General features: G+C 42.5%; 1 protein-coding gene and 1 pseudogene across 1 annotated transcript in view; both read left to right on the forward strand.

Moving 5' to 3' along the window:
* Positions 1-23,843, forward strand: part of CUBN (cubilin) — a 263,178-nt gene extending 239,335 nt beyond the window's left edge. Inside the window, exons 60-67 of the mRNA XM_053665793.1 lie at positions 833-1,041; positions 9,304-9,466; positions 9,814-10,019; positions 12,736-12,883; positions 13,790-13,971; positions 17,351-17,516; positions 19,830-20,065; positions 22,587-23,843. Coding sequence (XP_053521768.1) covers positions 833-1,041; positions 9,304-9,466; positions 9,814-10,019; positions 12,736-12,883; positions 13,790-13,971; positions 17,351-17,516; positions 19,830-20,065; positions 22,587-22,694 — 1,418 coding nt within the window. The 3' untranslated portion in view covers positions 22,695-23,843. The remainder of the gene's footprint in view (positions 1-832; positions 1,042-9,303; positions 9,467-9,813; positions 10,020-12,735; positions 12,884-13,789; positions 13,972-17,350; positions 17,517-19,829; positions 20,066-22,586) is intronic.
* On the forward strand, positions 17,548-19,822 carry LOC119061234 (V-type proton ATPase subunit e 1-like; annotated as a pseudogene).
* Positions 23,844-25,197: the final 1,354 nt, after the last annotated feature.

Genomic DNA, 25,197 nt, shown 5'->3' on the forward strand with positions numbered 1-25,197 from the left:
CTCATTATTTCTTTTGAAATTGCCCATAGTTTTTCTTCCTTTTATGTTCTTCTTACATCATTTCTGAGGTATTGGCTTAGGCTGTGAAGTGAATGAAGCTAAATCCAATGTTCTGAGGTTTTTCCATATTTTTTTTATAGTGGATCATTTAGTTATCTCAGGGGTATGTTTTAATCTTTCTTTTTTTAGTCTGAATTTCAAAATTTTTATTTCAAGGTAAATTTTTTTCCACTCGAGGTCTTCTTTAGCTTTCCTTTCTTTTGGGGAAAGAAACAATTACATAAAAAGTGTGGTTTAATATAAACTGGACCATAGTATTAAATGCCTCTCAGCCTCTTTCTGACAGATTATTTAAATAAATGGTTTTCCTGGCATGTTGGGTAAATCTTCATAAGTTCAACTTGCAATTGGATAATGTTCATAAAAGCGGAACATACAAGTAAAACATGTTCATAGTTTCTACCAGTTCATTATGGAGAACACTATTTTCTATAAAATTAGATTTTTTTTGAGACTAGAGAAATCATTAATACATCATATCAGCAGGTGTAAAAATGCAGACAGAATCAGTCTGGTCACCTGCTTTTCTAAGCAAGTGTGTGCAAGTGAGAAGAAGTGGATTGAGGGGCTGGCGCGAGGGGTGGGGAGAAAGTAGGTAATGAAGAAGTTAAGGCAAGGAACAACCACACCTGCATAAGGCCACAGCAGCCCACTGGACAATCTGGTAACATTTGTGGAAGTGTGAGAGAAGAGAGAAATGATACGACTTGGTAAATCTGCCATGTCAGTCTGTTCTCTCCGTCTGCTTAGTGAGATCTGTACTTGACCACAGGGCCTCAGCAAGGATGCGGCGGCTACCTGACAGGCCCGGACCAGACCTTCACCTCTCCTGATTCTGACTCAAATGGGAGATATGACAAGAACTTAAACTGCATATGGTTCATAATTGCACCTGTGAACAAAGTCATTAAACTCACCTTCAGTACATTCACTCTGGAGGCAGTATCTGTTATGCGAAGATGCACTTACGATTACGTAAAGGTAAGGCTGTGGTATTTCTTAGCCCAGTATTCTAATCTGGACTTTCATATGGTGTATTCCCCGTTATGCTACACGGGAGGTTTTGAAAATTGTGAGTACCAGTAATTTTTAAAATGGCCAGTTCTTCAATAATACAATGTATAGTGTTATAGATGCTCTATTTTCATATCATATTAATCTTTAATATAGACAAATCAAAAACTTTATGTGAAATCTAACATGAGCTCTAAGATGCACTGTTTATCCATGCCTTGTAAGGCAATGACTTGTGGAATCAGCTCACAGAGAAAGAAATACTCACAGGACATTGAAAAATCCTACATATAAACACTTACCCCTTAATATATCTTTTTAAAGTTTATATATTTACTTTTTATATCAATTTTATATGTGGGAAATATCTCAGTTGTAAAGTCTCACTAAAAGTAAATCAAGAGACTTCTCAATTTTTAATGACTTCAATATTAAAGTATTATATATTATCAAGCTATACAAAGTTAAATTAAAATTTCTAAATTGTGTCAATCAATATATACTACTGTGTTCTTTGGGGCAGGGAGAACAAGTAAGGCAATATTTCTGACCATGAGGAGGTTAAATCTGTTTACCAAATTAAGGGATGGCCAAGCAAATCAATAATAAGCAATCAGAATAGTCAATATTTAGTGCTAACTAATGCATTGCATTCAGGATTGAAGCAATGTGCAAATTTAAAAGGTTGGAAAGTTCATGATATCTAGTGAGAACACGACAGACTTTACAGAGTGAGGGATAACCTTATTTGAGTCAGGAGAGAAGGCATAGAAATTGGAATGTGTATGCTCTCAAAAGAGTGATGAGGCTGGCTTTGTTAGAGCAGAATATTGCTAAAGAGTAGCAAGAAACAGGATCATGTAAGTGGAGGAATACTCAGGTTATGAAGGATCCTGAAAGTCAAATGAATGAATTTAGACTTTAAGCAGTTAAATGTAGGGAGTGATTGGAGGTTTTCCAGTGAGCGGTATGTTGAGGGCAGAATTTAAGCCATCTAATCTGGGATCAGGATCCAGGGTGAATGATCACAGGGAGAGTCTGGGGTTAGCACCCCATAGCGTCACCGTTATGTCAGGGGGGGTGCAGAGATGGTACAGATGACAAGCCTGGTGCAGGAGAAACTTTTACATTAAAAGTCATGTTAAAGTTTAAAGAAATTGTTTTTTTTTAAACAGGGAAGGAAAAGTCATAGGTGGGACACAAAGTGGAGCGCTACAGGGCGTCTCCTGTTGTTAGGTATGGTGCTACACATGTCTCCTGTTGTTAGGTATGACTCTACACACGGTCTCCTATTTTCACTGGGAGAGCGGAAGGAAGTCCTTGTTGTTGGCAAGAGACTGTGCTTTTTAAGGGACTGGAGCAGGTTGGCTCAGAACAAGGCAGACCCATTGCATTGCTGTGGGCAGAGGGTGGACCAAGGCCCAGCAAGAAAACAGACCAGAGAAGAGACAGCAAAAGAGCACTTCAGAAATCAGGGGAACCGGTGACTTCTTTTAGGGGGCTGACCCTGGGACCAAAAAGCCAGGCCCCTACTCAACCCCAAGAAAGGTTCATAGTGAGGCAGCTGGAGAACAAAAGGCAAGAAACACGAGTCCTTGAAAAATAAAAAACAAACAAACAACAACAAAACAGCCAGGAATAGTGTAGTATCACTGAAGTTGAGTTGAGAGTCATTTACCAAGGATGGGTAGGCAATATTTTTGAATTGTAAATTAGAGGCCAAGAAAGGTTAAGATGAAGGAAAAACTCATTAGACTGGGTGACAAGCATTTAAATAAAGTACTGGCACAGCAGCAGGCTCAGAGGGAGTTCCTGAAAAACCAGCGATAACAAGATGTGTCAGTTCAGGTTGAATTCTTCCTTCCTGAGGAAGGGAGACCAGAATGGCTGGGGGCAGCAGTGAAGTTCATATTCAAAATGGTGCAGAAGTTCCCTTGGTTTTTATGGAGATAGTATTAGAGACAAATAATACAGACTCAGACCCAGTTTTGTCTCCCCGATTTTATCACTGCATCTATTAAAAAACAAGCAGAAAAATCACAGAACCATACCTATGTTGCAAGGTTATTCTGCAGATAAAGATAATGTATGCTAGGTTGTTCGGCTCTGTGCCTAACATGATTTAGAAACAAATTAATTTCTTTGTGTTTCTCTTTGTGAAATTACAGATGGGCACGAAGCTATACAGTCTCCTTTTCTTAAAATAGTAAAAATAATTGATTTACATATACATTATCTTAAATATAAATTCCTATAGGGTGTTTGGGGTTTGGTCCTTCTAGGAAGATTGGCAAGTTTTATTCTCAAGATTCATTTCTATATAGAGGATTGTGACCTGATGATGTCATTAAAACAACTAGTACTTTCAGGACAGAAACAGCAATGTTGAAAACAATGAGTTGTTTTCTAGCTTTGAGATGTAATTTTTTTTTTTTTTTAAAGAAGTTCTGTTCAGATCTACTCTTATTTTCCTTCTTGGAACAGCAGTGTTCCTCACTTGGCAACTTTTTCAGCACTAAATGCAGATCAAAGAACAGTCTTGGAAGGGGACGCCTGGGGTGTCTTTACTGAAGACAGTGTCTGTGATAAATGGGACATTTGATTCCTTTTAGATTGGTTCTTAGATATTATAATCAAATCAGTTTTTAGAAAAGCTGTTTTAATTCAATTCTGTAGGTAGATATACAAGTGAAAACTGGCCAATTCCATTATTCATTCATAATTATATCTCTATTGTTTTTAAAAGGGTTGACTTGGAAAGTCATTAACATAGAGAATTGTGTTTCACTGAGTTGTTGCTGTTGAAATCAACATCACGTCCATTCCATGGAGAGTCATGTCGCATCATTAAGTGCAGAGCATTGCCGCCTGCACTAGAGATGTGGAAAGGTAGAAACACAGTTCCTCAATGAGCTGTAGAGTGACAAGAGCAGACATGGAAGCACAGAAATTATTATGCAACATGGTGAAATGATAAATATGAAAAATGTAGAGAAGTAGAATGGAAGAGAGAATGATGGATATCATTTTGGGGTCAGGAGAGGCTTCCTAGATGCTGAGCCAGGCTTTGGAGGAACATCACAAAAGCATGCTTCCAGTGGAAGGCTGGTTACCATAGGGAAGGAAGGATGGAGCGGCTGTCAGCTCAGCCCAGCTTCCTGATACCAATGTACCCATCCGTGAGGAGCAGTGAATGAAACGGCAGGCAGGGCTCATACCTGGGACCCCAGCTGGTGTGTCTGTGCCAGGAAATACGCAACTAGCGGAAAAGAGATGGCTTCTTCCTAACATTTCCACCAATATTTTGTAAAACTTTTTGACCATAGAAAGTGAAAGTCATCTATGCTATAGCCTACCCATATACACAGTTTTAAAAAATCAGTGTAAGGTACTAATAGCAATGAAAAGGAGAAATAAAAAAAATAGTATATTAAATAGTGCAGATTTCAATATATCAATTCTCTGACACAACCGCACTATCAGATGATAAATGGTTGGATTCTTCTTCTATGTGGAATCATGACAAATGTAAAAGCATAAATTTAAACTAGTATTTATACGGCAGCATCACCTTCTGCAATATGAATTTCTAAAATGGTGGAAAAACTAAAAATAGTTCTAAAGAAAATAAAGAGTACTTTTTCTTCAACTTACACAGCTGTTGGATTCTTGGAAATTTGGTGAATATTAAAGGTATGCAAAAATATTTTTGTGTTTATATATTGAATTAATTTAGGTTCTGAGATCAAATAGTTATAAAACAGTTTTTTATACATAAATGTCTGGCAGAACATTCAGTTATGTGGGACACGGAATAAATCTTCACTTTGCACAACTTTTTTGTGAATTACTGATGGGATTCTGCCATCTGGCTGCTGAATATTAAATGTCAGTTATAGCACCAAATTATTGTGATGACCCCCAATCACCGCAGTTTTGCAAAACACTCCCCAGGGGACAATAGTCTCCCCACTGAGAGCATCTACCTTAACCCACTGGGCTTAATCATGCGGTTTTGGATCAGTCCCTGGAGAGGGGTGTCCATCTGGGGAGGAGACGGATCCCCTGTCTATCGAGGCCTCAGGTGTCTTTCCTTACGAGGCAGTACCCAGTGTTCGTTCATTCACTCATTCATTCATTTGGTAAATGTTTATTGGAGCACTCATTTTGTTCCAGACACTATTCTAAGTACTGCAAAAGAATATTGAGATAAAATTAATAATAATAATAATAATAATAGTTTTAAAACTTCTACATTATACAGCTAATTGTTTTTTTATTGCTGTTCAAGTACAGTTTTCTGCCTTTTGGCCCAACCCCTCCCACCTCCCAGCCTTCCCCACCCCCCCCTTGTTTTTGTCCATGTGTCCTTTATAATTGTTCCTGTAAACCCTTCACCCTTTTCCCCCATTGTCCCTTCCCGCTCCCTTCTAATCACTCTCAGCCTTATACAGCTGATTCTAATCATTGCTTCTAATCATTCCTGAGACCACTGGGACCAGTATAACATTGTCCCCAGAAGGTTCTGAAATAGATCGGAGTTCAGCCCTAAACCTGACAAATCACTGTGTTCTTCTCTCCTGTCCCCAATTATGTCTAGCCATGTTGTCAAGCAGACTCTTACATAGGCTCCTGAATAAAGTAAAAGAATTTGTGAATATACTCTTAGATGTAATGTAGAGATGCTTCAAATAAGAACATAAAGATCTTCCTGTTATCAAATTTCTATGAAAATATTAAAAGATTAAAGTCCCTCCCAAAATTAATATCTGAAATGAAGCTAAATCAGAAAGAACTGAAGTCCAGTGTCAAAAGTCTATTGCCCTTTTGCCTTAAAAGTTCATAGAAATTAAAATTCAAACATTTCCTTCCCCACCTTCTTTTATTGCTCAGATTAATGGTTGACTAAATGCAGGATCAGGTAGTAGTTGTAGTCAGAAGCTGTCTTCTCCTAAATTATTTGTACAGTTCCTTCAGGGTCTTAAGTAGATTCTAATATGCTCCACTATCAGAGTTTTAAGAGCTGAGCAAACACAAAGTTCTTCCCAAAACTTATCTACATCCACAAGACTGAGGACATAATTTAAGCTCCTGGTCTGAAGCAGCCATGCCACGTAACATATGCGGCCACAGTGCAGTAAGTCGCAGTGAGTGAGCGCGCAGCTCCTGGGGCACCGTTTGCATCCCAGTCCACATGACTCCCGTCTCCAGCACTGTACAGTGCTCCTGCCGTTGCACAGTCTGGAGCTGCCCTGCCGGAGTCCACAGTGGAGATTTAGTCGTGTCAGGGGGATGGGAGAGCAGATGGAGAAGATCTCGGCGTCAGCTGAAAGGAACTCAAGAGCCCATGTCAATTGTCTGGAGGCTACAACCTGTCTATTTCAACTCAATAAAGAGAAATCTTATGGCAGCGAATGAACTAATGCAAATACCAGCTTGAGGCTGGGCATTCTGCAATTCCCTTCTATCACTTTTACCAGCTATTTATTCAAAACCCAAACCAGATCTTATAACTTCTACAGCAGAAGGTGCAAACCCCTTTGAATGGAACATGGAACTCGGTTCTTGTCCCACTGTACTTCCCCAGTCCCGAGTCTGTCCTCCCTTGCAGCCAGTCTCCAGGCACACCGGAAGGTGGCGAGCAGCGGAGACGTGCTGTGCCTCTGTTACTTCTGTGGCCTTCCTTCCGCTTCACAGTCCATCTGGTTGGGACATGCTTCCTCTTCTGTAGGGCTGGAAGGTCTGCACTTAACATTTAAACAACAGCGAGGTCTTTTGGACTCCATCATCTGGGTTCCCCTGTTACACTTAATTCTTTTATTGTAGCACTTATTTTTCTTTATTTTATATATAAATCATACATACACAGATACACACGTACATGTAATTTGTGGCTCTCTCTCTCCCACTAATTTGTGAGTGTCAAATTAGTGTCTTGAATGTATGGAAAGTGCCTTATACACCCTGGTATGCATAGGACCTACAGACAGTACATAGAATAAAAATGCTCGCTAATACTAATGTGCTGATAAAGGCAGCAATGTTTAAAATAAAAGTTTAACGCACTTGCCAGAAAAAGTACATTAGCTAAAACTGGCCAAATTACTCATAGAATGAGGGGATAGACAACTGTTAAATCTCCAGTCCTACATTTACTGAGATTGTGTTTAAGCAGGTGAGACAGTGCCATCTGGTGGTAAGTTTTTTCTTCTGTTTATTACGAAACTACTCTTTAACCATTTCTATTTTGTATATTCCTAGCATTTTAAAATACATTTCAAAATAATGTCAGTGGCCATGGTTATCCTGAAGTTTATAACATACCACAGTTCTTTTAGAAATCCAATATTTTGATCTCCACACATACTGATTTTAGAAACACTATGAATATTACTCAACTGGAGAAAACGTTGTTTTCTAGTAACTGACGGAAGTCCAAGTACCCACTGTTTCAACAGGCATTTGTCCAAGGCTCTCATGGCTGGGACTTGCTCTGGGTGCTGGTGATACCACAGTGAATGATCAGCCTTCCCTTCTGTGGCATTTACAATCTTGTAGGGAGAGAGGCCAGAAAAAGTAAATAAACCACAAGTAAGATACGTTTTGATTATACTAAGAACATAGCACAGGAAGGCATTGGGGAAGGGCCACATTGGAGAGCGCTGGCCTCTCTCAAGAAGTGACATTTGAGCTGAGATCCCGTGAATGCAGCCTGTCCTCCAAGAGCTGAGGAGAAAAGGTTCTGGCAAAAGAGCAGCCAGTGTAGAGAGGCCTGGGGCTTAACAGTGACTTGCCCTGGGGTGGAGGAGCTACAGGAAGCAGAGGAGAGGGAAGGGGCTGAGAGCAGGCCTGAGCCAGACCAGGCAGGGGCTTGCAAACCCCCATAAGCAGTTTGGGTTTTCCATTAAGTGCAATGGGAGTACACTGCAGCATTTTAGGCTGAGTGGGAACATGATCTGACTTAAGTGTGCCAACACTCAAACAGCTTGGTGGAGGAGAATACTATGGCTGCTCCGTGGAAACACATCTGCCAGGAAGGTGTTACGAGAATAAAGGTGAAGGACGATGGTAGCAGTGGAGAAGGAGCCCTCTGGGATAGGTTTTGAAGGTAGAGTGGGGTAGATGGTGGGTAGGGGAAAAGAGACAGGAATCAGGAATGACTGAAATTTTAGGCTGGAACTGTTTACTAGTGTAAAGAAGACTGGGACAGAACAGGGTTGCAGGGGGTGGATATTGGGAGACAAGAATCAAAGCACTTATTGATTTATCAGCTATTTATTGGGTGTCTCTTCTGTGCCAGACACTCTTAAAAACAGGGCCAGCAAAGCACAGAACCAACAGCAGTCTGTGCTCTCGTGGAACTTGTGTTTCCTGCAGAATGGAAGACAATAACACATGTGATGCAAACAGCATGTGGAGGTAATGCACGTGCTGAAGAAACCGTGAAGCAGGGCCGAAGAGAGAATGATAGCGAAGTTTCCGTTTTGAATAGGGTGGCCAGGGAAGGCCTGCTATGTCAGTGCTGTGGGGGTAAAGACCTGAAGGAAAGGGGCGCAGACCATATGGTGATGTAGGAGAAGAGCGGTCCAGGCAAAGGGAACCACAAACACAACAGCTGCGAAGCAGCTGTGTGCCCGATCTGCTCAAGGAGCAGAGAAAACCAAGTGGGGAAAGTAAGATGGCGATTGGAAGTTCAGGGGTGGAGCCAAGAGCAGACTCTATTAGGCCTTCAGGCTCAATACTTGAGTGGTCTAGCTTTTGTGTTTAGTGGACGGCAAGTGAGGTGGGTTCTTAGCAGAGTGGTGACCTGGCCCGACTTACACGTGAACCGTATCCTCTGGCTGATGCATTGAGGGCAGGCTAAGGAGGGACAAGAGTGGAAGCAGGGCACTCCGTGGGGAGGCTGCGGTGAGAACCCAGGAAGGGCTCGACCAGCAGAGTAGTGAGAGCTGGTGTGAGGATAGTGCTGGGATTGCCAGCTGTCGTGACACGTTATCTTTACAATCATACATTACTTTCACAATCAGAAAACAATGCTAGACATCATACCAGGGTTTTACTGAAATTCATTCTATTATAATCGATTAAATAGCTATTTTGTGAAATCTAGCTCTAAGAACATCAATGTAAGATCCTCAATCATAAGCTATTAGGACTTCACATCCATTTTGGTGTAAAACCTGCGACCTTTGTGAATAGTGGAAAACTAACGAACCCTTTTCCTTTCAGTTATATGATGGGGACAGTGAAAATGCCAAGTTGGCTGGAACATTTTGTGGTTCCACTGTGCCTGCTCCCTTTGTCTCTTCTGGTAACTTCCTGACAGTTCAATTTGTCAGCGACGTAACTGTAGAAAGGGAAGGATTTAGTGCTACATATACCTTCATCAACAGTGAGTAAACTGAGACATTTTAGTATATTATGAAATGTGTGTGTTTTATGAACTAAAAATAATGTCATGCTTATATGTAAACTCAATGTTCATTACTAAACTCCATGTTCATTATCATCTAAATTCCATGTCAGTTACTAAACACCATGTTAGTTACTCTGTGTTTAATTCATGATACAAATTTAGTACAGACCTTAGTCAAAAATATATATTCTAAGTTCTTCACAGAGCACTGTAAATATAGCTCCTTTGTGCTAGAAGCATAGGGAAGGCAGAATTTTAAATATTTTATGTATGAGACATGAGTAAAAGTCATCTTGAAAATTGTTCTTTTTTTCTCATCTCAGTGACTTGCGGTGGAACATACAATGCAACTTGGACCCCACAGAATATTTCATCCCCCAATTCCTCCAACCCAGACGTCCCTGTCTCCACCTGCACCTGGGTCTTCGAGGCCCCTGCACACCAGCAGGTGGAGATAGCTGTGTGGGCATTGCAGCTGCCCTCACAGAACTGCCACCAGAACTACCTAGAGTTTCAGGACGCACGGGAGGTAATAATTATAGTTTGAATGACCATCACCTTGGTGACCTTTTTACCAGTACTTGCAAAACACTTGAAATAATGAGGATATAATGAAATAAGTTGTCAAAGTTGCTTCTAGCGTAATGTGTTTTTTAGCTATGCAGGAACCTTCTGTTTAGGTGTTAAGAAATCTGGACTTGGACTTTTGGTCAGGAGCTCTTATGCTTTCTCGTGCGTAAGAAACATCTGGGTGTCTTGCTACGAATGCATGCCACTGGGCATCTCCCTGAGAGACTGACTGCCCCACACAGCCCCATCGCTCTGAACTTTTGATGGGCATCTCTGCTGTTCTGATGCTGGTTCTCCGTGGGCTATGCTGGGAGAAATGTGTCTATAGTCAGTGGAATCTGTGCATAGGGTTAACTGAAGGGGTCAGTGCAGAAAACAGGGAAATCAATTAAGAGGTCAGAGGGCCCTGGTCTGGTGGGACTGCATTTATGGTGATGCAAAAAGAGAAAAAAGTTGTTCAGCTTAAAAAAGAAAGATGACTCCAAATTGCCCACGGGACAGGACATTGAGGGGACGGTTGGACAGGAGGAAGTGTGATAGAGGTAGCAGGCCAGAGATGTGACTGTCAGCACCGTATGAGCCAGGGGTTAAAAAGACAGAAATGAGACTGTCCAGGGGACATGCGTAAAGCAAGGAGCCATGAACGGAGGGCGGACGCTTGGAGAGCATCCGGGAGGGCCTGGACTGTCTCACTGCAGTTCGAGATCAGTTCATCCGCCCAGTTCACGTTAGGAGCGTCATGTTCAACCCCTCGTGAACTGGCTGGCAACAGTAGAGGGTCCAGTCTGTCTCTTTCTGAGTTTTCAAGTTCTCCTCATTCTAAATATGGGCTCCCCTGTGCTGCCCACATATCCTGGTGGAGGTGGAGAAATTCATTTGGATTGACTCCAACATGGAGAGAGGTTTGAGAAGTACTGGCTGCTGTGTAGATGCTGGATTGGCTGAGTTATTATGAAGCAGAGATGCTGAAGTACATCCTGTGTCCCCACGTGGTCAAGATGCTAGGTTATCATCATCCCATTGGTTTCCGGAACACTGTCTGTGTACCCAGTGGTCCTCTTCCTGGAAAGAATAGAGCAAAATGGAGGAAAATCCTCTGGTTAAAGCTCTTTCAATTTCCCTTTGCTTCACGAATCCAAATGTCCCAATGTGGATCAGGGCAGACCACCCTCTGGGTTCAGACATGCTACTTACACGACCCAGACAGCCCTGTATCATAGTGACATCTAGTGTGACCTCAAATAACACCCAGTATCTGCCATGAATGAATAATGTCCTTTAACTGAATGAAGGAAAGAACAAAAGGGTTCAACCTGAGTGGGGAGGGAGAAAAGATAAGAAATCGGTTGATAAGAGAGACTGGAAATCTCAAGGTACCCAAGAGTAGAAAGAGAAGGTATAGCTGGAAGATCACGCAAGAATGATATGGTAGAGGCATTACAGGTAATAAAAAGAACAGACTGGATAGCTGGCATTGGGGTGGGTAACCACAGAGAGTAGAGATTAAGGTCACTGGTATTAAGGAATGCAAATTAGGATGGTCAGTGGGTTTTCTGTAAGAACACTGAAACCTCCAAGCATTCGTAAAATGACTGAGCTGCAAAACCACAAGTCTTTAATTAAGGAAGGGGAGTAACCAGAAAAAAGGTACATGAGAATGATGAGAAGGGAATACCTTCAGCTGGATGTAGAGACCCTCAAAGGAGAATTAGCTTTGAGGCAAGGACATACGCTGCAGTGGGCTGCCTGGAAATCCCTGTCCTCCACCCTCATCCCCGCCCATTCCTACTCAGTGAACTAGAGTGGGGGAAAGAAAGGCCTCTACCAGGAGGCTGCTGGAGACCCAGGTTTTACTCAAGGCCACAAGTGGAGAGATCTAAGGATGTATATAGGAGTGGTTAACAGTGCAGTTAAAGTTCAGAGGATACAATAGGCAAGGTTAGGAAAAGACCAACGGCAAGGGACAGGGTGGAGGAGAAGCACAGATCAGTAACCGGAGTTTGTAGCAAGCAGGACTGGGGAGTGGGCCTTCCAGGAGATGCCCAGGGACTACAGGTGTGAGGAACATACCTATGTGAGAGGTGGCAGATGTTCTGACTTGAAGTCAAGTTGTTTTTTTGCAAGGACTGATAGGTGTTAGACTGCATTTATCTTATCCTCTTGGGAAGTGATGAGGGCTGCCCAGGAGTTACAAAGGGAAAACAGGGACCTCATTACAGGCGCCAGTAGCCACTGGGGTTCATAGAGGTACCAAAGTCTCTGGTTAGATTTGCTAAAGGGTAGCAGGGCTAAGAAGCAGGGCTGGGTTAGTTCTATGGAGTTCTGGTCTATGGAAAAACCCCATAGGAGAACTGTAGTGAGCTCAGACAGCGATGTGCTCAGAGCAAGGGCACAGACCTTGGCTGTGCGGAGAGAAGAAGGATCTCATTTGCAGGAGGCAAGTATCTGTCTGGTGCTTTCAGTATAAACTTGACCTCCCACTTTCTGTCCCTTAAAGAATGTGAGATAGTTGTGGATTCCAAGGCCCATGTCAGTCTTATTGCTGAATGCTTCAAATACTATAACTAGGTCCATGGCTGAAAATCTAAGCACATTTTATATGTATTTAATATCTCCTATGGCCTATTCTCTTTTGAAGCAAAATCTAATGTGATTTGCCTTCCATTTCATTTCAGAGTAATGGACATCCAAGAATTCACTTCTGTGGCAGAAATGCTTCGACTGTACCAACATTTTATTCCTCTACGAGCATTGCAGTTGTCATTTTCAAATTCGAGGTTTTCAATGAAAACTCTAGAGTGGGTTTTACCTACCAGATTGCAGGTGAGCCTGGAACTTTATGTTCTGTGCAGAAAATCTGCTGTCATTACAATTACTGCCACAGTGGGCTCCTGTAGGCACCTCAGGGCTTGTTAACGTGAACCAGTCTCATACGAGCTAAGATCCCCCGGTGGAAACCAGGCCTGGTTAGGCAAATTACTAAAGCTGGTTTCCCAGTAGGTAAAGTGAATATAATAATATTTAAAATGTTTAGTATACCAGCATATTCTTCAAAGTTTATATTGTTGCAGAGTTTTAAGTTATACCAGTTATTTTATTAACTATCCAATTGAACATATATAGAAATCACTGTATCTTAGGAAATTATTTTGTCAAAATCAAGAATTTTTGAATGGGTTACCTGATGACTAAAACTGAGAAGTTTATTTCCCAAGAACACTTTATTTCATGTTCATTTCAAGACTGACTGAAACTAACACTTCCTTTGATTAAAACAAACAAATACAAACACTCTGGGTATTTTTATCAAAAAAATGGTAAAAAAACAGCAACTTGCTGTTTCTATCAAAACATATAATTCATTGAAGGTTTTAAAGGGAAATCCTCAGACTATCTTGGATGTAGAGACTTTGCTCTTGAAAGAGTCTACATGTCAGCCAACTCCCCCTCAATGTGACCAGGACAAGCACAGAGACTTCTAGAATATTCGCCCTCAGAGGCGAGAGCTCCTATTTCACGTCTCCCACGGGGTGTCCCTGCTAACGAGACACCCCACACCAGCACCGGAGCTGTCCACCTCTCCTCCGGGGGGCTCGGTGATCTCAAGGGCAAATGCAGAGTCCAGGGTAAAGCGTTTAAATTTAATCATTTACGAATTATTCCTGTCAGACGGAAAGAACACTGAATATTGGGAGACATACATTAATTGTGAATATTGCTTTCTCAAAGATTGTAACAGACACTACGAGAAGGCGTTTGGCCACCTGGAGAGCCCTGGGTGGCCTGGTAATTACAGCAACAACATGGACTGCGCAGTGACCCTCACGGCCCCGCAGAACCACACGATCTCCCTCTTCTTCCACTCCTTCAGCATCGAGGACTCCGGGGAGTGCAGACACGATTTCTTGGAGGTAACATGCGTGTGGCTCTCACGTGAATTAATTACATCAAAGATGATGGATCGCTTCAGGTTTTTCACCCTTTTCTCTGCTACCACTAAAAATACATCCTTTACTCATTTCATGAATGTATTCATTATAATTTCATTCCATAAATACTTACCAACATCGTCTGTGGCCAGGCACTGGAAGGAAATCCAATAGGGAACAAGATATATTCAGGGCTCCCAGGAGGCTCACGGTCCAGTGGGAAGGACAGACAAGAAATAGTCAACTGCCACTTAATGTGCAAAGGACTAACACTGTCACTTTGGGGACAGAGAAGGCTTCCCGGGTGGCTGATGTGGGAGTTCAGACTCCAAGGACCGGAGGAATGTCTAAGTGCTACTTTGGGGGCGGACCATGGCACTGATGTTAAGAAGTGTGCTTCGTGTGGAGATGAAAGTAGAACCAAACAATACTAAATTGTTAGCCTAACATCCCTGACATCAGTAAGTGTTGGGGGGTCTTCAGTGTTCTCTAAGGAGAATGACTCCTTGACCACGAGTTTGGCAGGGGCAGGAGGGATGTGTTGTCCTTCCCCCCCGACCGCTACTGGAGAGCTCTATCTGGACAGTGTCCACTTTGCCCTGTGCCGCCCTCCTCCCACCCACCCTCCACTGCTTCCCCGACACCGCGGGAGAGGAGCCTCCTGGGCCTGGAGCAAGCAGAGCCGTGCTGCTCGGGCTCTTGCACCCCCATGACTCCCTGCAAACCAGAAGAGCCCTCTGCATTCCTCCTGCGCCCCTTCACCCACGTTGTGTGAGTGGGAGGACCGTTAAGCTGTTATTCGTGGGGAGATGTCCTGAATGAGCCTATGACTGACGCAGACTGTGTGCGGAGCTTGGCGCCTCTGTTTTCCCATAAAAATCCCAGGGCTCCCCTGGATGTCCTTTGCAAACTCTGTGGCAAATGAATTTATTCTCAGGAAATAAATTTATATACGCAGGGGATACTGAATTCCTCTGTGAATTGAGTTTGAATCTTAACCTTACTCAAGTTCTCTTTGTTTCATGTACATGAGAGTGTTTGGTAAAGTTTCCAAAGTTTGTTTGCTTCTTTACACCTGTTCTGGAGTTTTATTTTCCTGGATAGTTCTCCCCTATAATCGTCATCTAGTCCTTTTTTCACGAATATTCATAACCTACTGTGTGACAAGTGAGGGAGCAAGCTCAGGCCTTCATCTCGGGCAGTCCTTGCCGTGGTAGGGAACTGGAGGTGACGGAAGTAGCAGGGAACAGGTGAGGAGAGAAATACAGTGTTGGCGTGTCCACCGGGGTGTTGAACTCAGACCTGCGGACCTCGCCCACCACAGAGTCTAAGCATTTGTGTGAAGTGCCAAGCAGAAACAAGGGGAGGGGTTGGGTACAGATAAAGGACAGAATGACCTTGTCGTTTTGAGTTCCCCCACAACTGCCTCCCTCTCACCTCAAGCCTGAGTGGACCGTTACTGGCTGGGGTTAAGGCCAGCTCTCTGGCATTGAAGGGTGAGAACTTCTCCTCCCAGCTGCCCTTCCTCACCCTGTAGAGATGGGTCTGAAACTTTCCGTCCAATAAGCAGACAGGAAAGTGAGACATAGGCCTATCAAGTGCAGCTGTACCAGCAAAGCCTCCGCACTCCATCTACGCCAACTACGGCAGGGACGGAAATTTCTCACTGACGATTCCGCCTGTATTAATACCATACGAAGGCCAAACCCAAGACCACATGTGGAGGTTTGCATTTGTCTTCAGAATTTTTTCCTCTCCTTCCAGAGTCCTCTAATGTCCCAGAGGTGTCTACCACTCTCATGGTTCCCGTGAAGAGAAAAATGGCTACAACAAGTCATTAGCATGCTCACTAGGAATTAATATCTCACTCTTCCTCTCAGAACATCAGCTTTCTAAAAGACAGTCAAAAGGAACAAGACCCAGAGCCAAGAGCATAGTGCTGGCCAGTCTGGTCTTTCAGCATGCTTGGGTATGGCACCGCCTCCGTCTCCTGGCAGATAACTGGCTGCTCTGTCCTCAGCAAGGCACTTCGTTTAAACACTTAGCAGAATACTCCAAAAAGCACCAGAAAGGCATTATTCTCTCCCATGGGCTACTGCACAGACCTAGAAGGAACCTCTGCAGATCAACACAACCCAGCAAGATTAGTCACTGTGCCTCTGAGGAAACTCTATGACTTAAGACAATCAGCAGTTGACCAAATGTTAAACTATGAAATTATAAAGGCAATGGGGAAACTTCCGAGATTTGAGTACACCTATCAGTAAAACCATAATTCAGACATGTCGAGGTGGCTCACCCCCGCACGCCTGGCGTCCTCCTCGGAGTCGGGCTGGCTGAGCACGCACAGCAGGAGCCAGGCGTGAGGGCAGTGTGGCTGGGTTCACAGTGTGTGTGTGGGGATACACACGCCGACTTATTTCCAGTCTTTATGTCTGTCTACTGCATGCAGTCCAGTAAAAAATCTGTTCAGCTACAGAATGTGTCTTTAAAATACAGGGTGGGGCAAAAGTAGGTTTACAGTTCATATAGAACGTAATACAATAATTAATAAGTAATAATACAAGAATAAACTCTGTTTTGCATACTCACAACTATAAACCTACTTTTGCTCTACCCTGCATGTTTTAATAGTCAGAAATTTTATAAATTTATGGAGTTGTCTCCTCTTTCCACACAAACATTCCTTCTCGTTGCACACTATCTCATACAAGGAGGGACCCCAAAATGCCAGTATCACTTTCTGGAGGGCAGGCCTCTTGTAGTACAGGCTTCCCCTGCTAGAAGAGTGTTCTAGGAGCCCATCGGTATCCGTGTGCCAGCTGGTGGTGTTGTGAGAGGCTGCGTTTGGCTTCAGTGAAACTTTTTGGGAGATTCTTCCAACACGCTTGCCCATTTCACGATTGGTTGACTTATGAGTGCTCCTGCTCACACTGTGCTGAGTGTTCAGCAATTTCTGACTAAAAATGGTGTGACCCCTGTGCCCCAGCCTCCCTATTCACCCAATCTTGCCCCAAGTGACTTTTATTTTGTTTCACCTGATGAAAAAAATTCCTCAAAGGGAAACGTTTTGTTGATGTGAAAGAGATGAGAAAAAGGGCAGAAGCACTGACAGGCATCGAAATCGAACAGATTGAAAACGGTTTTGAGCGGTGGAATAAAGTGTCTCGATAGGTGTGTGGCATCAAATGGAGGGTGCTTTGAAGGTGACTGAGGTTTAAACATGTGAGAATAAATACACAGTTTTTTTTATAAATTCCACTTTTGGGGTCCCCCCTTGTACGCTAATGCATAACAATACTAGATTAAAGAAGCAAGTATAGCACACTTGAGAATAACAGTGCATGACTCGTTTTTGAAGGTAAGAAATGGAAGCGAGAGCAGTTCGCCCTTACTTGGCACCTACTGTGGGACGCTGCTGCCGAGCCCCATCTTCTCTCACAACAACGAGCTCTACCTGCGGTTTAAGAGCGACGGTGCAACCTCCAGCCGTGGGTATGAAATTACCTGGACCTCGTCACCCTCTGGTGAGACACTGACACTCTGTACGGTACAGTAATGTCGGCGAGAGAAACGCCACGTGCCTGACAGGAAAAGGCCACTGAAATGACCTTGTCTTTTTAGCCATCTGTATGCTTGATTATTTTCTGATAAAAATAGAGATTTTTAGCAATGAAACACAGTTCCTTTTCAATTCTACTTTTACTCATTTCTGTATATTACTATATATTTAAGAACATATATATATATACATGTAAAGAAAAGATAAAATATAAAGATTTTTAAAATTCCCCTATAAATTCTGATTTCGTCATATTTGTAACATTTGGTTTGACCATCGCGGTAGTTCTCTGAGTGTTAAAGAAGATTCACCCAAACGGTGCATTAGTAACACATACTTGTGAGCAAGAGGCCGCAACGCTCCTTGTAGTTCCAGCTGTTTCTTGGCGGCTAATTGCTTCTTTTAGGGCAGTAAGTATCTTTCTGCATTTTTGATTGATTGTGTATCAAATAACTGAAGGAAACTGAAGTCATGTCAATAACTTTAACTCAAGAGAAGAAGAATACTTTGTGAAATGTCCTCAGTATACCTAGACACTTTCAAAATAAGAATGATAAAAATGACTCATTTTAAATATACTGAGGACCAGGTGGGACCGAAGTGAGCAGTGGGGCAGTGGCCGGCAGCCCCTGCTGCGGCCAAGGCGCACAGCGGCCCCACAGTGCCTGTGGTCCTGCTGAGCACGTTCTGGAGCATCCCCCACCTCCTGGTGCCTGGGTTCATTCCTAAAGGTCCCAGCTGGGTAGCTACCATCACCACGCTGGTGACCTGTTCAGTTTGCTGCTGTCTCTTTTGGCCGATTGCAGTTCTGGCCCAATTCAATCCTCTCCTTGGACCGCAGTTGAAAAATCTGGTTGCTCAAGTACCACTGGCCTTGAGAAGGAAGACCCGCCATCTGGTCCTGAGCCACAGAGGTGGAGATGCAAAATCACCTCTAGACCCAGGCCACCTTCCTTGACTCGCCTGGTTTGGCCATCAGCTGCCTTAAACATTCACACCACAGTTGAATACCTCATTCAACAAAGCAGTGTTTTCTCCTGTTACCAGTTTTACACCTTGGTGAACTGGGTGTCTCCTTAATCTAAACCGTGCTGATGGCACAGTTTCTGCGCTCTTCTGAGACTGAAGGTGCCGCTCTTCTGAGAAACACGCACTGTCTCCGTGCAGCCTGTGCATCCAAAGGGGGCTCCTGCCTGCTCACAGCACAGGAAGGTGGAGTGTTTAACGGCTGTCTCGTGACAGCGAGACTCCAGTGCAGCGGCCAGTAGGAGAGCGCATTCAGGGGGAGATCCATCCCGAATGAATTACACCAAAGTATATTTTCAGGATGAATTTCTTACTTCTGCCCTCTTTGGGAATAAGTTATTTTCCTGCTTTCTGTGGAAAATAAATAAATAAATAAGTAAACAAACAAACTGAGGAACAAGAAAAGGGTTCTGTCAAGGCGATCATAGATAATGAAATCTTGGCACCTAAAGATACCTAAAGATGATCGGAGTGCCCTGACTTTGCCGATGAGGAAATAGGACACGCACTTAATGAGCTGCCCAAGCGGCAGACTCTGGCAGAGGAGGGACCCAGCCCGGCTTTTCCTTGTAGGCCCTGCGCCTTCTTTTCTCGCAGTTCCATATCTGGGACTCCAGGGCTGTCTGGTCTAAATAATGATTATTTTCATATACAGGTTAACAAATGCAACGAAACAACACCCATACTTACAGTGTTTTGGCTGTACGTTTGTCAGTCTTGGATCTGTCAGTCGTAAGCCCGATAAAGTCCCTGTCATAACAGTTACTGCTCAAACCTCTGAAAACACATTTATTTTGGTTCAGGCCCAGAATTGTACTTTTAATTGACTTCACCCACATCATTATCAAGAACTCGCTGCTTGTGGAGAGAGATCTACACCATCAAAAATGCACAGCAACTTAAATTACTCTCCTCTCCTACAGTTATTTAATCCAGCTCTTGAATTTCCCTTGGGGTTCACAGCCCACCCTTTTCAAAGAGCAGACCTGGAGGAAGTAGTCCCTGAGTCATGTACTGAGGGGAAGGACTATATGGTGGAGAAAAGGGAGGGGGGATGTGAAGAGGGAGTTGATGAGGGAGTTGGCAGGATTCCGCCCCAGGGAGAAACGCGCAAAGGGTTGCCACCTCCACTATTCTTGCAGAGGGTCCCAGCACCTGAAGGAAACACCAGCCCCATCTCATTACCTTGCAAGTGTACTGAAAGACTCCCGGTGTGCTGTTGTATCAAACCTCCTGCAATTATTTCTTGCAGGCTGTGGTGGTCCTCTTTATGGAGACAGCGGCTCCTTCACCAGCCCTGGCTATCCTGGCACTTACCCTAACAACACTCACTGCGAATGGGCCGTCATCGCTCCTGCTGGAAGACACATCACAGTCAGCTTTAACTTCGTCAGCATTGACGACCCAGGAGACTGTGTCCACAACTACCTTATACTCTATGATGGACCAGATGTTAATTCTCCATTCTCCGGACCGTATTGTGGCACAGTGAGTAAAGCAAGATTTTAAAATTCCCGCTTATCATATTTGAATAATGAAAGTAACATAGTTTATACCTTTAAAGGCAGACACAGGTGAAGTAAGTACAAAGCACAATGTAGTTTTACATATTCCGTACACTTTTCTGATTTTTCTCTTTTGGGGAGCACGAGTGCCACCTAGTGGACATTGCATTAAGTTACTGGTAACACAGTTACCAAGCTCAATTGTGGATTGGAATTACCTATACAGTTTTCCCTCCTTATATCGCGGTTCACTTACTTCAGCTTCACAGACCTTTAAAGGCAACTGTGAGGATTATGTGGCCCCTGGTAAAAATGAGTTTGACACCCCTGCTGGGTAGCTCTGTTCTTATAGACAGAGTTAATTACCTGGGGAGCAATTTCAGTCACCTGGCCCTTAGATTCTGAACCACCGTTGTTCATGGGGAATCACAGAAAAGACAAGTCAATGTTCCACATTCAAGATTTAGAAACTGACTGGGTCTGTGATAGTTAGTTGAAGTTTGCAAACATTTCAAAAAGAAGGGAAAGAGGCCATTTTAGCACCATTAATTTATATCCACATGGCTTTTTTTGTTTAGGTTTGTTTTGTTTTCAGTGACTTTCAAACATACAACCCCCTCTGCTTCCCACAGTGGCAGTTCTGTGATGAGGAAAGAACAGCGATAACCTGGACTTTTCCAATAAAAGAAAACTGAGGCGCTGAGAGAACGTAACTGCCATTTAAACCAGTGTTACATTAAATCAGAGTCTACAACTAGATATGTCAGTTTTTTGAAACTGTGGGTTTTGGCAATATTTTACCAGTTTTACATTTTTTTGATAAATGTGGGCATCATTTTAAGAGTAATTGTTTTCTTTTAAAATTAAGGACACCACTGATTTCTTTAGCATTCCAAGACCAATAAAATCAGTTTACTTCCAAAGTGGAGGTAAAAATCACTCTTTAGGTTAGCAATCATATGATGATTTGAAGATATTGCTTGTATGAGAAAACAACTGTCGTTGGTCACGGAGAAATCCTGTGTCACTCTCAGTTCTAGAATTTAAACATGAAAGAATAACAGGAAAAATTGGGAAAATCAAAGGAGGCTTTAAAACTTTGGTTAACTGCCCTGGCTGGTGTAGCTCACTGGATTAAGCATGGGCCTGTGAAGCAAAGGGTCACAGGTTTGATTCCCAGGGCACATTCCTGGGTTGCAGGCCAGGTCCCTACTAGGGGACACATGAGAGTCAATTACACATTGATGTTTCTCTCCCACTCTTTCTCCTTCCCTTCCCCTCTCTCTAAAAATAAATAGAATATTTTTAAAAATGTTGATTAACCGTGCACACTTGTCAGTCAGTGTAAAATAGTGGAAATCTGGGAGCAGATTAAAATGGAAAGAAAAAGCTGCACGCATGTAAGAGTATATGATATTGTCTATACCTTGCTATAGCTCTTTGAAAAAAATTCTCTGTGCTGCACTCACTTGGATAATCTGCTGTCTGGGAAATGTCTGTCTTTCGATGGCACTTGGTGAGGAGTGCTGCCGTGAGGCCAGCAGAGCAGAGGGGCAGGCCCCGGACTGCCGGCTCCGGGGCACCTTGGCCTGCTCCGTAGTTCACCGACTCAGTTGGTTCATAGTTTGCCTGCTCCCATTAGAGTGGAGGTTCATGAGAGCAAGGCCTTGTAACGGTGTGGTTCATTTTTTATACCCACAGTGCTGGAAATAACGCCTGCAACATGGAAGTCTCTTGGTAAATATTTGTTAAGTGAGGGGTTAGAAAAGGAAAGAAAGCTGAGATCCATTTACTAGCCCCAACCCCAAATACACATTGTTCCACAGAAAATGAAAATAAATCCTCAAAGAAAACTGTGGATATTAAGGGGAGAGAACAATATACTTTACTCCTATGATTGTTTTAGTTGCAAATATAAATACTGTATTTTGCCACATATAATGTGCACTTTTTTGCCCAAATTTTTGAGAGGAAAATAAGGATGCACATTATACGTGGGTATAATGACTACATACTATAGGTATAATGATCCATGTATAATATGCACAAAAGCACGAGTGTGAATTATACATGGCAAAACATGGTAAGTATTTTTCAGGAAAATTAAAAAATTAGTGAGAACTTGAATTGGAAATTCCATTTTTAAGGACAATTTTACTGAGCTATAACTCATGATTATGCAGTATATAATTCAGCAGTTAGTAGATTGAAAGTTGTGTAGCTACCGTCACTACAACCAAATGTAAAACACTTCCACTGCTCTTCAACCCCAGAGATGGGAACTCCGTGTCTGCAATGCCCCATTTCCATTCAGCCCCTGACTGCAGCAGTAGTCCGATATAAAGTACGTACATTAATTCTTAGCAAGATCACTTCCAGACACATGCGACAGTTTACTATATATTTGGATTGCTTTATGTGGTACTTTTTTACTATGCTAACATTTTTTTAATGTTCAAATTTATGAAAAATGTAACTTGTTCCTTCTTTTTCTTCAATTTTAGGACACTAACATAGCCCCCTTTGTGGCATCCTCACATCAGGTCTTCGTAGAACTTCACGCAGAGTACGCAGCGCGCCCCTCGGCGATCCTGTTGACTTGGGACAGCTGAGCGCGCAGTGTCAATCAGCCCCGTGGCTCCCCTGCGGGTGCGCCAGGTGGCACCCAGACAGGGCTCTGCCACCCTGGCCTGTGACCCCCACCTGCACCACTGACGAGAATTTTAACATTTATGTTTTCCACCAAAGGATTTGTGGGATCAACATTTGTACATTTTTTTTTTAATGTAGAATGTAGTTTTAGTCTTGGCTGTGCTTGTTATCCTTCATTCTAATATTTGAGCTGCAATTTTCTAAAATTCCCTGAAGAGTTGGAAATAATCATGACATATATGCTGTAAATTTTCAAGTGTGAGTGATAAGATAGAGGCATGATTTTCTCTGTGAATGTCCAATTCGGTGTAATAAATATTGTTGAATTGTACACAAATAGGCTGCATTAATTCTTAACTCATTCAAATTTAGTTTTCCACTGTAAGTCGATATAAATTTTCAAGTTGAATTTTTACATTTTGACAAAGTATGTGAATCCTTCAGGGAAAGAACTTGGGAGCCAATTGGCTGCATTTGGATTTAATTCTACTAGTTAAGAGTTTACTTAACTTCTCTCTGCTTCAGTTTCCATTAAGTACCAGCATTAACTGTTCCTAGTTTAACAATACAATATGGTATGTTTTAAATAGTTAAACAACACATTTTACAAACTTTTCTGCTGCCTTTAACAAAGCAAGAGAGTTTATGCTAAACACGAAGTTAAGTCCCACTAAGAACACGGGACCAAGGGAATGAGCAAAGCTGTGGGAATGTTTTACTGTACTGTACTCGCACTCAGATGCCACAGAAACTATTCCTGCACAGCGTAGAGATCTCCATAAGTAGGACACTTTTACCTTAGAAACTTCTGCTTCGTCTGACTCTGTATTATGGATCGAGGCACGAACTTTATGGATGAAGTGCTGTCGGAAGGACCGGAGAATGCAGTGGGGAGCGCCACAAAACCAGAGCGACAGATCACTAGAACGCTCAGGATGGACTCTGACCGGGGTTGGTAGAAGATCCTGCTCTTTTCTCTGACAGTGCATCACAAGATACAGAATAAGGAGAGACTTTAACCATAACCTATGACATGATGAAGGAGTTTCATTGGAAAGCAAGATTAACATATGCAGCTGTCAAACAATAAAAGATAACTTGCTCTTACATTACATCATTGGAGAATGGTTTCTGCAAGAATCATCTTCAGTCAAAGAAACACGCTTTCCTAGGAGGCATATTATTTAGGAGGTGTATGTAAAGTTGAAGAAAGCATTGTCAATATTATGAAGTTTAAAACTGAAACTTCAAGCTGGAAGAAAAAGAATATTTTCCCCCCTTCTGTAGGTCGTCTTTTCAATTCATTGCTGTCTCCTTCCCAGTGAAGAAGCTCTTTGGTTCAATGCGGTCCCACTTGTCTGTTTTAGTTTTTGTTGCCTGCGCTTTGGGTGACTTATCCAAGAATTCACTGCCAAGACTGGTGTGGGTCTTCTTCTCTGTGTTTTCTCGTAAGAGTTTATGGTCTCAGATCTTCCATTTAAATCTTGGATCTATTTTGAGCTAGTTTTTGTGAGTGGAATAAGATAGGGTTCAGTTTCTTTCTTTCTTTTTTTTTTTTTTTTGCATGTGGTTGTCCAGTTTTCCCATCATCATTTATTGAAGAGATTGTCCTTTCCCCATTGCATATTCTTGATACCTTTGTTAAAAATTACTTGGCCACAGTGCAGGGGGGTTATATCTGGGCTCCCTATTCTGTTTCACTGATCCCTGTGCCTGTTTTTAATACCAGTATCATACTGTTTGATAGCATTGTAATGTAACTTGAACTCAGTAAGTGTAATGCCTCTAGCTTTGTTCTTTTATTTTTCAATTATAAATTATATTCAATGTTATTTTTTGTTAGTTTCAGGCATACAGTGTGGTGGATAGGAAATCATATACTTTACAAAGGGTTCCCACTGATACTTCCAGTACCCACCTGGCACCATACATAATTATTACAATAGGATTGACTATGTTCCCATTTGGTACTTTATATCTCAGTGACGATGTAGTAACTACCAATTTGTATCTCTCAGTCCCTTCACCTTTTTCACCCAGCTCTCCAACTCACCTCCTCTCTGGCTACCATCAGTCTACTATCTGTATCAATGAGTCTGTTTCAATTTTGTTTGCTTGTTTGTTCTAATCTTTAGATTCCACATATAAGTGGAGTCATATGGTATTTGTCTTTCTGTGATTTATTTCATTTAGCATATTACCCTCTAGGTCTATCCATACTGTCTCATTGGTAAGGTCCATGTATACTGTCATAGTGGTACAATTTCATTCTTTTTTGTGGCTCAGTAACATTCCATTGTATATACGTACCACTGCTTTTTTATCCACTCATCTATTGATGGGCATTTGAGTTGCTTCCATATTTTGGCTATTGTTAATAATCCTGCAGTGAACCTAGGGCTGCACATATCCATCAAATTAGTGTTTGGGGTTTCTTCAAATATATACCCAGAGGTCAAATCA

The sequence above is a fragment of the Artibeus jamaicensis genome, unplaced genomic scaffold, assembly GCF_021234435.1.
Source record: "Artibeus jamaicensis isolate MK-2021 breed Jamaican fruit bat unplaced genomic scaffold, CSHL_Jam_final contig_426, whole genome shotgun sequence".
In the NCBI taxonomy this organism is placed as follows: domain Eukaryota; kingdom Metazoa; phylum Chordata; class Mammalia; order Chiroptera; family Phyllostomidae; genus Artibeus; species Artibeus jamaicensis.